The 15,446-nt window shown below is 43.8% G+C and overlaps 1 protein-coding gene across 1 annotated transcript in view; it reads right to left on the minus strand.

The window, feature by feature from the left end:
* LOC106592612 (striated muscle preferentially expressed protein kinase) overlaps positions 1 to 12,266 on the minus strand; it is a 56,653-nt gene extending 44,387 nt beyond the window's left edge. Inside the window, 3 exon segments of the mRNA XM_045697861.1 lie at positions 11,127 to 11,331; positions 11,333 to 11,675; positions 11,888 to 12,266. Of these exon segments, the coding sequence (XP_045553817.1) occupies positions 11,127 to 11,331; positions 11,333 to 11,521 (394 nt within the window). The 5' untranslated portion in view covers positions 11,522 to 11,675; positions 11,888 to 12,266.
* Positions 12,267 to 15,446: the final 3,180 nt, after the last annotated feature.

Consider the following 15,446-nt stretch of genomic DNA (forward strand, 5'->3'; position numbering starts at 1 on the left):
TAAATTATGTGGGAAAAGATGATGATGTCTTTGTACCCCGCCTCCCCGTCCTACGGTTCTCACAGGAATAATCATCAACTAGAAATAACAGATCATGAAACAAACAGATGTGGTGAAAGGAATTAGGGAACGAGGAAAGGTGAAGAGAACACATCATCCTCCCTACAAATCCTCCCTTCTTATTACAGGCCTGTCACACTCTCACTCACTCACTCACTCACTCACTCACTCACTCACTCACTCACTCACTCACTCACTCACTCACTCACTCACTCACTCACTCACTCACTCACTCACTCACACACACACACACACACACACAGCATAATGTATTGTTCTCTCAGATACATCTGTGTCCACCACATCCATCAAAAAATAATAACAGGTGGACCCAGATCTCATTGTAAAAACCACCCAGCCATCCAGAAACTAGATGGGCATTTTTTCAGATTTAGGCCAAATCTCGCACACTGAGATTGACTGCTATACTGAGAAATCCACTTTTTTATCATTGTTATGTGAGACACACTACTGTTTATAGGTGTGATACACAGAGTCAATACCCAGGGGATATTACCACATGCCCATAAATCAGAGAAAGCCAACCATTCACAGACGTCGCAATAAATGGTTGTTTTTATAGCTAAAGCCTCCATTGGTTGTAATAATGTTGTTTATTTACCCATTTGGCTGTTTCTAAGTAATGCACCCTACTTCAAAAAATACACACAATACAGTGTTCCTTTTCACTCAAAAGCTGCCTCAATAGCTATAAGCCTTCTCCTTCCTTCCTTCCTTCCTTCCTTCCTTCCTTCCTTCCTTCCTTCCTTCCTTCCTTCCTTCCTTCCTTCCTTCCTTCCTTCCTTCCTTCCTTCCTTCCTTCCTTCCTTCCTTCCTTCCTTCCTTCCTTCCCCATCCCTCTACCTCCCTTCATCTCCCTCCATCCCTCTTCATCCCTGCCCCATCACCTTCGCCCCATGCATCTCCAGAAAGAAGGGATTTTCTCTGGCAGTGAGTAATCAATACCAAGGGTCTCTGTGCGATACAGGATACACCACGATAGTCACAATTCACTCGACCGGGATCAATATGTCCCCGGACCAATCATAACACTGCCTTCTATTACAGCAGTCCAATGAAAATCCAAGAAGCAGGTGTCAAAGCTACAATACGTTGTCAGACAAATGACCTATGGGGGGATTCAGTTATATCACAGTAAGTCACCATAGTAACACAATGGGCATATCTTTTAAAGTCTAAAGAGGCTTCCTCTCCTCTCTTTCTTCCCCATCATCAGTTACATGAAAATAAATGAAAACAACATGACTTCCATGCAGATATCAATTGGCTGATACAATACAATAGCAAGTACAAAAAACAAAAATGCATGAAATGAAATGAAATGAAATGAAATGTATGAAATGTATGCATTCACTACTGTAAGTCGCTCTGGATAAGAGCGTCTGCTAAATGACTAAAATGTAAAAAAATGTAAATGTAAGCAGACCATTTACTCCACTTCAATCAGCTGATACAATACAGTAGCCAGCATACCATTTACTCTACTTGAATGAGCTTACAACAATGAGAAACAGAGCAGACTTCACGGAAGCTCATTGATTTTGTGACAGAGGGGGGTTTCAGTGGCGCAGCTCTGATGAACTCTCTGCAGGCCGACAACTCTATCAGAGGCATTTATCTGGCATTAGCTCCCTGGGGTAGAAAACAGACCCAGCTGTGGGCGCATCTTAATTGAGTTGGTTTTTTATACGAGTCACTTCGCGCTACAGGTCCAACCACAGGGCACGGTCATACCCAACAGAGGAACCCAGAGCCTTCTCCAAAACACGTTAGTCACAACCCATATCTAGACGTGTGCTGGGGAAGACAAGGTAATCATTCCTCTTGCCCTGAGGTTTCCCCCAGGTCTACATGGTTGTTTCCGGTTGCCCTGTCTAGTTAGAAGAAACTTCCTACCGGCACAGACGTCAGTTCAACGTCTTCGATTTACATTTGGTTAAGTTGTCAACTAACATGAATTCAACATGAAATCAACCAAAAATATCACCTTGTCATTGGATTTCGGTTGTAGGTTTGGCGAAAAAAAATATGAAATTCCTTTAGGTTGATGACTTTTTGCAAATCCAATCAGTTTTCCACATTGATTCAACATTATCACGTTTCATTTTAGGGTTGAAATGACGTGGAAACAACGTTGATTCAACCAGTTTTTACCCAGTGGGTTTGTACATTCTACTACTGTAATAGACTTTTAATAGAACAGAAGCCATTCCTTTGTTGTAAACGTAGCTCAGAGTCAGACCCTGTGGAGATACAGGGTGGTATAGAGGTCCAGGCCCAGGTGACAGACACAGTGGGCACGTCTATACTGACTGCTGACGACCACACAGAAACCTGATCCTATCACCTAATCCTGGCCCCCTCCAGGCCTCAGAACATGGGACATAAACAAGATCAGCGCCAGGCCAAACACAGAGGCACCTCATCTCATGCTCCGGGGTGAAATTTCCCCTTGGTACAGATCTAGGATCATCTTTCCTCACCTGACAAAATAGGTCAGTTCCCTTAATATGGCCAGTGGTGGAAAAAGTACCCAATTGTCATACTTGAGTAAAAGTATAGATAACTTAATAGAAAGTGACTCAAGTAAAAGTGAAAGTCACCCAGTAAAATACCACTTCAGTATAAGTCTAAAAGTATTTAGTTTTAAAAATGCTTAAGTATCAAAAGTAAATGTAATTGCTAAAATATACTTAAGTGTCAAAAGTAGAAGTAAAAGTATAAATCATTTCAAATTCCTTATATTAAGCAAAGCAGACGGCTCCATTTTCTTGTTTTTAAAATTACGGATAGCCAGGGGCACACTCCAACACCCAGACATTATTTGCAAAAGATGCTGTTGCGTTTAGTGAGTCCACCAGACCGGAGGTAGTAGGGATGACCACGTGTTCTCTTGATAAGTGTGTGAATTTCAAAATGTTACTGTCCTGCTAAGCATTCAAAATGTAACAAGTACTTTTGGTTGTCAGGGAAAATGTATGGAGTACAATATGGTACAATATTTTCTTTAGGAATGTAGTGAAGTAAAAGTAAAACTTGTCAAAAATAAAGTACAGATACCCCAACAAACTACTTAAGTAGTACTTTAAAGTATTTTTACTTAAGTACTTTACATCACTGAATATGGCGATACATTGTGGTCCGTGACCATGCACTGTGATGCATTCTGGGAATGTAATGGGATTTCACATCACACAGATGCCTCTTGCTAGTTTATGTCATTCTCTAGGTCTGGTCTGTGTTAGCCACAGGACTGGAGAGTGGACTGGGGTGATAAAGAGAGGAGAGAGAGGGGGCAGAGAGAGACAGAGAAGGAGAGAAAGAGAGAGAGGGGGGGGAGCAGAGAGAGACCGAGAGAGATACTATGAGATACTCTATGCCTACAGTATGGACTAAAATTAGGAGGTACTGTATCTACCATGTGACCAGACAGACAGGCAGTCGGGCTGACAGACATACAGACAACTAAGGGGGGGGGCGACCCTCACTGGTGGGAGATAATGTATTTACAACTGCAATCCACAGCTTTGAAGTATTGCAATATTATCCTTTGAAACAATGTACTCCCTAGTATTTGCTGTACATAGTACAGTAATTTTATGTATGCAATGCCCTGTCATTTTTCTCAGCGTCTGTTAATAGTTGAGAGCCTAGAAAAATTGTCTATCCTCAGAGGCAGTGTGTGTCTAGTTGTCATCATCGGGGGATGCTGTGAATAGCCTGCTCATTAGATGAGTATTATTGGTTTGCACTGGAAGCCTGTCAACCAGCCACCACCTGTTAGGTTTGAAACATCCTGGTCCCCAACTAGAATTAGAAAAATAGGTCAATGGCGTTGTACAATTCAATATTCTATAAGGAAGTAATGGAAGAGAATGAACAGTAGACAATATGAGTCTGATGAGGTCTTCTGTGTCTGTTGTGACCTCATCATGGTCTCGTCCTTTTTTTACTTCAGACTTCGTCCCAGTAAGCACAACAACATCAGATTGTCATAAGATAATAGATAGCTGAACAGTAACAAATAACCTACTCAAGAGCCCACGTTTTCCGTGTGGTTGGTTAGAAGGAGTTCTAACACTCACCTTTGGGTTTCTTTCTCCTGGGGCCGGTCACACCGTCCCTCACACTTCTCAAAGCCTTCCGAGCATCCAGATACTCCTTCTTTAGCATGGCTCCAGTTGATATCTGTCTCACTCTCTTATTCTTTTAACATTGGGCCTCTCAGATGTGTAATCCTTGTTAATCAAACGTCCGTCTTCTTGTCGAACTCTCAAATCACCATCAAATCACAATCTAAGCCCATTCCTCTACACTTGACAGTTCTTCCTGGTTTTACCCTCAAATCCTGACCTTAGTGAAGTAAGGATGTCTTATTTAAAAATTGTCACTTCTCCTTCGTTGGAATGTGTATCCCAATCCCATGGAGGCAGGGGTGAATATGAGATCCTTAAAATGGCTTCTCCTCCCAGACTCCTAGATGTCCTGTCTACTTCATGGCCAGGGTGAGGACATATTCCTTAAGATGGCTGCCTCAATGCGCCTGACGGTCCCCTCTGCCTCACTCAGGCCCTCTCTCTCTCTCTCCCCGTTCCCCCTTACTCCAACACAACAACACCAAGCCCGGTGGTCTATTTCGAGTGGGCTATTGTACACCCCTGTTACCCCTGCTCTGTACCCTTACAGTGGACCTGCCTTCCTGTAATAAGGAGATTACAGACAGGGCTGAAACGACCTTTACTGTCCTGTCTGACTCTCTGCTTGGACTGAGAAACCCCCTACTAGTGACAGACTGAAGAAGGCTTAGGTCTTAACATGTGTGCATGATCCTGTGATGCATTGAAACAGAATCTGAACTCATTAAAGAACAGAGAAAGTTTGAACACAGCTTATTGAGTGGGAGTTGTTTACATTTCTGTCTGTTTTGACAGCCAATGAACATGGCAAAGATATCGTTGTCAGCCATGAATAACTTCAACAAGCTGCTTTAAAGCTGGAATCCTTAATGGTGCAACTGCTACGTCTGTTGAATCTCGAAAACCTGTCCTTAGGCAACACAGTGACTAGGTTTCAATGATGGACTCTTTTGGCGTAGAGGAAGTACATCACTGCCTACGTCGATAAAGAAAAAAAAATCTGGGGACTCAAGTCACAAGCTAGACATGCCAGAATGTCACAACTCAAAACCAAAGTTTGCAGGCAAAACCTTTGCAGTGGTTTTAGTGAAGGTTGAAGGTGATCTCCGTATTGCTAGCTACTATTTTGTATTTTATTCAAGCTGATAAAGTATTGATGTAGGCAGTGAGGTAGTTCCTCTTTGCCAAAACAGTCCATCATTGAAACCAGACCCTAGTCACTGTGTTGCCTAGGGTTGTGTTTTCAAGACTAACATCTGTTTGAGATATTTCAACAACATACAAGTAACAGCAAACAACAAACACTGTTTTTTCCCCTCTGACATCATCGCACTTGCGATAGCACAGCAGAATATGCACTGTCGTTGTTTTTTCAATGCTGCCGAACATGCCTCCACATCTGTTCAATCATCAAAACAATAACAACAACAAAGGCTCTGGGCAGTGGTGTAAAGTACTTAAGTAAAAATACTTTAAGGTACTACGTAAGTCATTTTTTAGGGTATCTGTACTTTACTTTACTATATTTATTTACTTTTACTCCACTACATTCCTAAAGAAAATAATGTACTTTTTCCTCCATACATTTTCCCTGAAACACAAAAGTACTCGTGTCATTTTGAATGCTTAGCAGGACTGGAAAATGGTCCAATTCACACACTTATCAACAGAAAATCCCTGGTCATCTCTACTGCATCTGATCTGACGGACTCACTAAACACAAATGCTTCGTTTGTAAATGATGTCTGAGTGTTGGAGTGTGCCCCTGGCTATCCATAAATTAAAAAAATCAAGAAAATCGTGCTGTCTGGTTTGCTTAATATAAGGAATTTTAAATGATGTATACTTTTACTTTTACTTTTGATACTTAAGTATATTTTAGCAATTACATTTACTTTTGATACTTAAGTATATTTAAAACCAAATACTTTTAGAATTTTACTGAAGTAGTATTTTACTGGGTCACTTTTACTTGAGTCATTTTCTATTAATATTAAGATATCTTTACTTTTACTCAAGTATGACAATTTGGGTACTTGTTCCACCACTGGCTCTGAGAGAAAACATTGTCTCTGTTTCCCCTAAAGCTGATTCGATCTTTAAGTAACTATAAAAAGTAGAGGTGAACTTTTGAATGACGGACCAAAACCAGTATCAATTTGACAGGCTAAAAACACATGTACAGAGTGTGGTGGAGGATTACATTACATTCTAAATCTGAAGGGGATTGTTCACCACTATGTCTGACGTCACTAAACCGGTCTCCTGCTTGAGGATATCAGATGTTAGACACGTAGACCAAATTCTGGAGTGCATATATACCCACCGACAGTGTGAGTCTAAGACATGGGTCTATAACTGCACAGTAAATATATTCTGAGGGTGGGAATCCACCCTGTCAACTTGTCACGGGGTCGTTAAATTACAGTAGAGTTCTGGTTAGCATAGCATAGCATAGCCACACTGAAACTCCCGAGATCCACAAGGACACTGGAGTGGACAGTCACGATATTTGGCATAACAAACCGTAGTTGTGGAATATGGGCCAGAGCTGGAGGAGGATCAAGTTCATGTCCTCCCAAGCATGGGAGTATCCATGTACTGTTGCATTCTGGTTTCCTTCCCAGAATAACAAAATGGCAGAGGTTTGAGAGGCCAGTCTAAGAGCATGCATATTTGGTAACTTGAAGGGGGTTTATATAAGGCATTCATATCACCTTTATGGATGTTTCATGTAGTCTAAATACCATGTCAGCTAAAATGTCAGCTAAAAGACCAGTTACTTGGATAGCGCTCAGAGAAACATCATGTAACCATTGGATGGTTTACACCATTAAACATCTATCGTGGACAGATGAAACTGACAGATTCTCGTGGACAGATGAAACTGACAGATTCTCGTGGACAGATGAAACGTTGAGGATCTGTCAAGGCTCACGTATAATTATGTGATTACAAGCAACAATAGCTTCTGGTCCGGTCTTTCGTTGTTGATTTTTGGACCAATCAGTATGGGGAGAAGGCGGTGCAGTGATTTTCAAGCCTGTGTGTGGATGATATACAGTTTCCACTAGATTCCACAGCCACAAAGTAAAAATTGTCTGTATCGTAAAAATTCATGAAAACAAAATCTGCCCATGATAAACACTGGTGAAATTTGCAGAAGGGAGGGGTTTGGCTGACAGTTTCCGTTTGCGATGGAGGAGACTTCACTTCCTTCCGTTGCGCAAGGGTAACCATAATTGTTAACAGCATTCCTCCCAGAAGTAAAACAGCAAATTACAGATTTTCGCGAGCGGATTTTACTTCTGGGTAACCAAGATTATAAGAGTTGTAAAATCATTGAATGTGTGAGGGGGTTAACGTTTACAGACTGACCTCATGTCAAGTCATTGAAGTGATTCAGTGGTCAAAGCGTAAACACTACTAAGCCAAATATGATGTGTCAAAAAGTATCACGGTCACAGACTGGTGGCTTGTTGTGGGATGGTCCGTACTGACATATGCTGCTTTTTGACTTCTTAAAGGGCCAGCCTCAAAAAAGACCTACATGTGATGCATCTAGTCTTTTCTACGTGCACATCTATTACCAGAAAAAACACACACACACTTCCTCTATCCTTTTATACATCTACATCTCCCACTCCCTCAACCCTCCCTCCCTCTTTCATCATGATGACTGTGATTGAGCGTGACTGTCCATAGTCTCAGCCCCACTGAGGCACTGTGGTGTTGCTATAATTACTTGTGATGTGTACTGGTGCAATAGGAGAGACCGATGGCATCCACACATCTCTGGAACACGAACCCCCTGGCACATACCATGCCACAAATAAGAGAGGAGGGGATAGAGGGAAGGGAGGAGGGAGAGAACCACACAGGGGTCTGGGGGCAGGGAAAAAAAGAAAGAGCGAGAAAGAGAAAAAAGAGAGAGAGAGAGAGAGAGAGAGAGAGAGAGACAGAGAGAGAGAGAGAGAGAGAGAGAGAGAGAGAGAGAGAGAGAGAGAGAGAGAGAGAGAGAGAGAGAGAGAGAGAGAGAGAGAGAAAGGTGAAAAGAAGGGCAGAGAAAGGGGGAGATAGAGTGTCTGAGAAGAGGCTTATTGGTCATGGTGCATGGTCATGGTGGGAGATAGATGGTCACACCCAGGAGGAGAGAGTACAGAGACTCCCCAGGAGGGTGAGACACAGAGACCCACCGGGAGGAGAGAGACACAGAGACCCACCAGGAGGAGAGAGACACAGAGACCCACCGGGAGGAGAGAGACACAGAGACCCACCAGGAGGAGAGAGACACAGAGACCCACCGGGAGGAGAGATAGACACAGAAACCCACCAGGAGGAGAGAGACATAGAGACCCACCAGGAGGGTGAGACACAGAGACCCACCAGGAGGAGAGATACACAGAGACCCACCAGGAGGAGAGAGACACAGAGACCCACCAGGAGGAGAGAGACACAGAAACCCACCGGGAGGAGAGATAGACACAGAAACCCACCAGGAAGAGAGATAGACACAGAAACCCACCAGGAAGAGAGATACACAGAGACCCACCAGGAGGAGAGATAGACATAGAAACCCACCAGGAGGAGAGAGACACAGAGACCCACCGGGAGGAGAGAGACACAGAAACCCACCAGGAGGAGAGAGACACAGAGACCCACCAGGAGGAGAGAGACACAGAAACCCACCAGGAGGAGAGAGACACAGAGACCCACCAGGAGGAGAGAGACATAGAGACCCACCAGGAGGAGAGAGACACAGAGACCCACCAGGAGGAGAGAGACACAGAAACCCACCAGGAGGAGAGAGACACAGAGACCCACCAGGAGGAGAGAGACACAGAAACCCACCAGGAGGAGAGATAGACATAGAGACCCACCAGGAGGAGAGACACACAGAGACCCACCAGGAGGAGAGATAGACATAGAGACCCACCAGGAGGAGAGAGACACAGAGACCCACCAGGAGGAGAGATAGACATAGAGACCCACCAGGAGGAGAGAGACACAGAAACCCACCAGGAGGAGAGATAGACATAGAGACCCACCAGGTGGGAGAGAGACACAGACATGACAAGAGAGGGGTAGAAGGTTCTAGGCAGAGACTCAAGAATAAGACCAAGATGTCAACAGGAGAGGGGAGAGAGGTGAGGAGAAAACAAGAGGGTGTGATGGGTGAGGAGAGAGGGAGAGACGGCTGAGGAGAGGGGGAGAAGGCTGAGGAGCGAGGGGGAGAGGGCTGAGAAGAGAGGGGAGAGGGGAGAGGAGAGAGGGCTGAGGAGAAAGGGGGAGAAGAGTGGAGTGAAAGGGAGAGAAGGTATGGGGGCAGAAAGTGATAAGCAGAGATTGTCTGGCGAAGGCCAAAGACGTCCCCAGGAAAGGGAGAGAGGGGAGAGGAGTATGGTGGAAAGGAAGGGCAGTGATTGCAGAGGAAGAGGGAGATCAAGAGAGAGAGGTTTGAAGAATGAGAACCGATAAAAGGGCAAGGAAATAGATTAATAGAGAGGGGGGAGTGAGTGAGAGCTGAAGGGGAGTATAAAGAAGATGAGATGTGGGGAGTGAGATAGAGTTCCTCGTCTAGCCTTTCAAAAAGGCCGATCCATCTCTCTCAGGCTTCAGCTGACTGTCTGTTACGGTGAATTTATGCCGTCAGAACTCCCACCCTCAGCAAAGGAGCCCTCCAAAGCACTCTAATTATAACTAGTATCTTATGAAACAAGGGGATCAAGGCAATGCTTTCGGCTTCACCACGCACAAAGTACAAAAAGTGTCCTTCGTCGTATCGTCTTCCCTTTAATAGCGTTCTCACCGTAAGATTCTGTCCTGCGTCCCAAAATTGATTACTATTTCCTTAATTGGGGAGGACGGGCTCGTGGTAATGGCTGGAGCGGAATAGGTGGAATGGTATCAAATACATCAAACACATGGTTTCCATGTGTTTAATGCCATTCAATTGACTCTGTTCCAGCCATTATTATGAGCCGTCGTCTCTCAGCAGCCTCCACTGCCACTATATAGAGAGTAGAGTGCAATTTGGGACACAGACAGACAATGTGTTGGATGGCATTGGGTTGTGGGACACTACGTGTGGAGCTCCAGTTACAACTGTTCATTCTCTCATGTGATGTGGTCCAGACTAATGACATGGCCTTTACTGACTGGTGAGCCACATAGCATTTGCCTGATTCCTTTATTAGATTTATTAAAGGGACAGCTCTGCAGGCCCAAATGTGATACTGTAAATACACAAATAAATACACAAACATCTATTTACAGTCATTCAAATGGAGTAATCTCTCTCTCTCTCTCCATCTCTCGGTCACACCCTGGACAAAATGGCCGCCATATCACTTCAGTTTGCTCCAAACTGCAAAACAACAACAATCATCCAACTAGGGGGTCAGAAGGTGAAGGGTTCAACTGCTAAAAGATCACAGTGACAGATGACATGGGGGGTCAAATGACTTAAATGTAAATGTAATGGGGGGTCACACCAGCCCCACCCTAAACCGCCACGTCTCAATTTAGACTGAGGAGCCAAATTTAACCTCACCCCTCTCAAGACAAGTGTTGCTAGCTGACAGGCTCTACAGTAGAAGTCGTTTTGAAAGAGCAGGGTTGAAGTACTTTTGAAAGACCAAGGGTTTTCTAGAGTGGAATGGACAGCTATTTGAGATGGAATGAAATAAATATACCACCTGCAAACCTGTTGGGTACATTGTTGTTGGCTTTTGTAAAGATTGGTCCTATGCTTACCGAGCACCTTTAAAAAGTAGATGGATAACAGATGTTCCCCTGCATGCTTCCCTTGTAGACTTACACAATGTTTCGTGAGGGTTGTCCCCATGTTTCAATACTTAGCAAACACAGATGAATCATAATGTTGTCCCAATGTTTCCCCAACGTTACCTTCTCCCAGGTCCATAACGGCAAGAAGGCCGCTGCTCTGAGCCTCCCCCAGGCAGTTGCTGGCCACGCAGGTATAGAGACCAGCGTCACTGGCCTTGCAATCCCTGATCCACAGACCCCCAACATCCTTCTCCCCAGGCGGGGCCAGGAGCTCATTGTTACGGTACCAAAACAGAGAGGGGGCAGGTTGACCCCTCACAGACACCCCTCAGGCGGATATCACACCCTGTCCCCACTGCAGCCTTGCGGAGTTTGCGCACGAACACCGGCGGGGTTCGATCTGGGTCCCCTGTTTCCGGAACTACCTGGTCCTGGGAAACTTTGGCCCGTTTGGAGGGGATACCAGGACTGAGGTGTGTGCCGCCTTCCGCCATTTTCTTTGGGTTGGTGCTCATGGTTCTGAACACTTCATGTTCAACAAGTGACAGCCTTTTAGATATGGGTTGCAGTTACTGAGTGTATGGAACAATCCTCATGAAATCATCCATTGGTACTTCTATTCCTTGGCTGGTCAGAGGTACCTTTCAGCATTCCAATTTGATCTGGAGTCTGTGGTTACATAGATATACAGTAAGTTACTGTCACAAATGAAATGAACATGCAGCTGCAACGAAGTCCACTTATGGAGACCCAAATAAAACACAGAAGGTAACCAATTAACTTATCATCATAAAGTTACCCCAAATCCCTCAATAAATATCATGCCAGTGAAGGGACAACATGCCTTTAACCCAATTATGAACCCTTGATAATGAACTTACCTTGTCACCTCCCAGAAAAATATGCAGTCCATTTTTTTCACATCCTCGCAAAGTCCAGTTAAGGTAACAAGATCTGGGAAGCCAAATATTTCATCTGGAACAAATTAAAGTGTCCTCTCTCTGCCTGTCCTCCTGTCCACTGGAGCCCCTGGTGTAAGTCCACCTGGATCATCTAGACTTAGCTGCCACCGTTACAGCCCTTTGAAGGGGGTCTGGGGCTCTGCTTACACCCCACCGAAGAGTGGAGAGAGAGAGAGATCTGACCTATGGAGGCTCCAATGTCACCACTATCCAAACTGGCTCTACTTGGACTCAAGGAGAGTGGCTCTAGTGCACCCACACTACTCTTTTTTTCTTGTCAGGAGTTAAGCTCCCTGTCTCTCCCCTCGCTCCCTGTCTCTCCCTCGCTCCCTGTCTCTCCCTCGCTCCCTGTCTCTCCCTTGCTCCCTCTCTCTCCCTCGCTCCCTGTCTCTCCCTCGCTCCCTGTCTCTCCCTCGCTCCCTGTCTCTCCCTCGCTCCCTCTCTCTCCCTCGCTCCCTCTCTCTCCGTGGTCGTGTCTCCTGGTAGGTGACGGGCAAGTGCCCCCAGCCTTGAAATGACAGCTGCGTCCTGGATAGGTCACATTTTTTGGGCAGCCCATGTGCCCCTGCCTCTGCCTCTCTCTCACACACACGCACACCAAGCTTGTGTGTGTGTGTGTGTGTGTGTGTGTGTGTGTGTGTGTGTGTGTGTGCGTGCGTGCGTGCGTGCGTGCGTGCGTGCGTGCGTGCGTGCGTGCGTGCGTGCGTGTGTGCGTGTGTCAGAGTAGAGAGGGGAGCCAAGGGGAGTAGATAAATGTGTTCTGATTCATAAGTCAAAGCTAGGCACCCAGCAACATAAGAGCACATACATACTAACAACTACTGGTAGCTCACATGCATACTAACAACTACTGGTAGTTCACATGCATACTAACAACTACTGGTAGCTCACATGGATACTAACAACTACTGGTAGCTCACATACATACTAACAACTACTGGTAGCTCACATGCATACTAACAACTACTGGTAGTTCACATGCATACTAACAACTACTGGTAGTTCACATGCATACTAACAACTACTGGTAGTTCACATGCATACTAACAACTACTGGTAGTTCACATGCATACTAACAACTACTGGTAGTTCACATGCATACTAACAACTACTGGTAGTTCACATGCATACTAACAACTACTGGTAGCTCACATACATACTAACAACTACTGGTAGCTCACATACATACTAACAACTACTGGTAGCTCACATACATACTAACAACTACTTGTAGTTCACATGCATACTAACAACTACTGGTAGTTCACATGGATACGAACAACTACTGGTAGCTCACATACATACTAACAACTACTTGTAGTTCACATGCATACTAACAACTACTGGTAGTTCACATGGATACTAACAACTACTGGTAGTTCACATGGATACTAACAACTACTGGTAGCTCACATACATACTAACAACTACTGGTAGCTCACATACATACTAACAACTACTGGTAGCTCACATACATACTAAGAACTACTGGTAGCTCACATGCATACTAACAACTACTGGTAGCTCACATACATACTAACAACTACTGGTAGTTCACATGCATACTAACAACTACTGGTAGCTCACATGGATACTAACAACTACTGGTAGTTCACATACATACTAACAACTACTGGTAGTTCACATGCATACTAACAACTACTGGTAGCTCACATGGATACTAACAACTACTGGTAGTTTACATGCATACTAACAACTACTGGTAGTTCACATGCATACTAACAACTACTGGTAGTTCACATGCATACTAACAACTACTGGTAGTTCACATGCATACTAACAACTACTGGTAGTTCACATGCATACTAACAACTACTGGTAGTTCACATGCATACTAACAACTACTGGTAGTTCACATGCATACTAACAACTACTGGTAGCTCACATACATACTAACAACTACTGGTAGCTCACATACATACTAACAACTACTGGTAGCTCACATACATACTAACAACCACATTGTAGTTCACATGCATACTAACAACTACTGGTAGTTCACATGGATACTAACAACTACTGGTAGCTCACATACATACTAACAACTACTTGTAGTTCACATGCATACTAACAACTACTGGTAGTTCACATGGATACTAACAACTACTGGTAGTTCACATGGATACTAACAACTACTGGTAGCTCACATACATACTAACAACTACTGGTAGCTCACATACATACTAACAACTACTGGTAGCTCACATACATACTAAGAACTACTGGTAGCTCACATGCATACTAACAACTACTGGTAGCTCACATACATACTAACAACTACTGGTAGTTCACATGCATACTAACAACTACTGGTAGCTCACATGGATACTAACAACTACTGGTAGTTCACATACATACTAACAACTACTGGTAGTTCACATGCATACTAACAACTACTGGTAGCTCACATGGATACTAACAACTACTGGTAGTTTACATGCATACTAACAACTACTGGTAGTTCACATGCATACTAACAACTACTGGTAGTTCACATGCATACTAACAACTACTGGTAGTTCACATGCATACTAACAACTACTGGTAGTTCACATGCATACTAACAACTACTGGTAGTTCACATGCATACTAACAACTACTGGTAGTTCACATGCATACTAACAACTACTGGTAGCTCACATACATACTAACAACTACTGGTAGCTCACATACATACTAACAACTACTGGTAGCTCACATACATACTAACAACCACATTGTAGTTCACATGCATACTAACAACTACTGGTAGTTCACATGGATACTAACAACTACTGGAAGCTCACATACATACTAACAACTACTTGTAGTTCACATGCATACTAACAACTACTGGTAGTTCACATGGATACTAACAACTACTGGTAGTTCACATGGATACTAACAACTACTGGTAGCTCACATACATACTAACAACTACTGGTAGCTCACATACATACTAACAACTACTGGTAGCTCACATACATACTAAGAACTACTGGTAGCTCACATGCATACTAACAACTACTGGTAGCTCACATACATACTAACAACTACTGGTAGTTCACATGCATACTAACAACTACTGGTAGCTCACATGGATACTAACAACTACTGGTAGTTCACATACATACTAACAACTACTGGTAGTTCACATGCATACTAACAACTACTGGTAGCTCACATGGATACTAACAACTACTGGTAGTTTACATGCATACTAACAACTACTGGTAGTTCACATGCATACTAACAACTACTGGTAGTTCACATGCATACTAACAACTACTGGTAGTTCACATGCATACTAACAACTACTGGTAGTTCACATGCATACTAACAACTACTGGTAGTTCACATGCATACTAACAACTACTGGTAGTTCACATGGATACTAACAACTACTGGTAGTTCACATGGATACTAACAACTACTGGTAGTTCACATGGATACTAACAACTACTGGTAGTTCACATGC

The sequence above is a fragment of the Salmo salar genome, chromosome ssa16 (genome assembly GCF_905237065.1).
Source record: "Salmo salar chromosome ssa16, Ssal_v3.1, whole genome shotgun sequence".
In the NCBI taxonomy this organism is placed as follows: domain Eukaryota; kingdom Metazoa; phylum Chordata; class Actinopteri; order Salmoniformes; family Salmonidae; genus Salmo; species Salmo salar.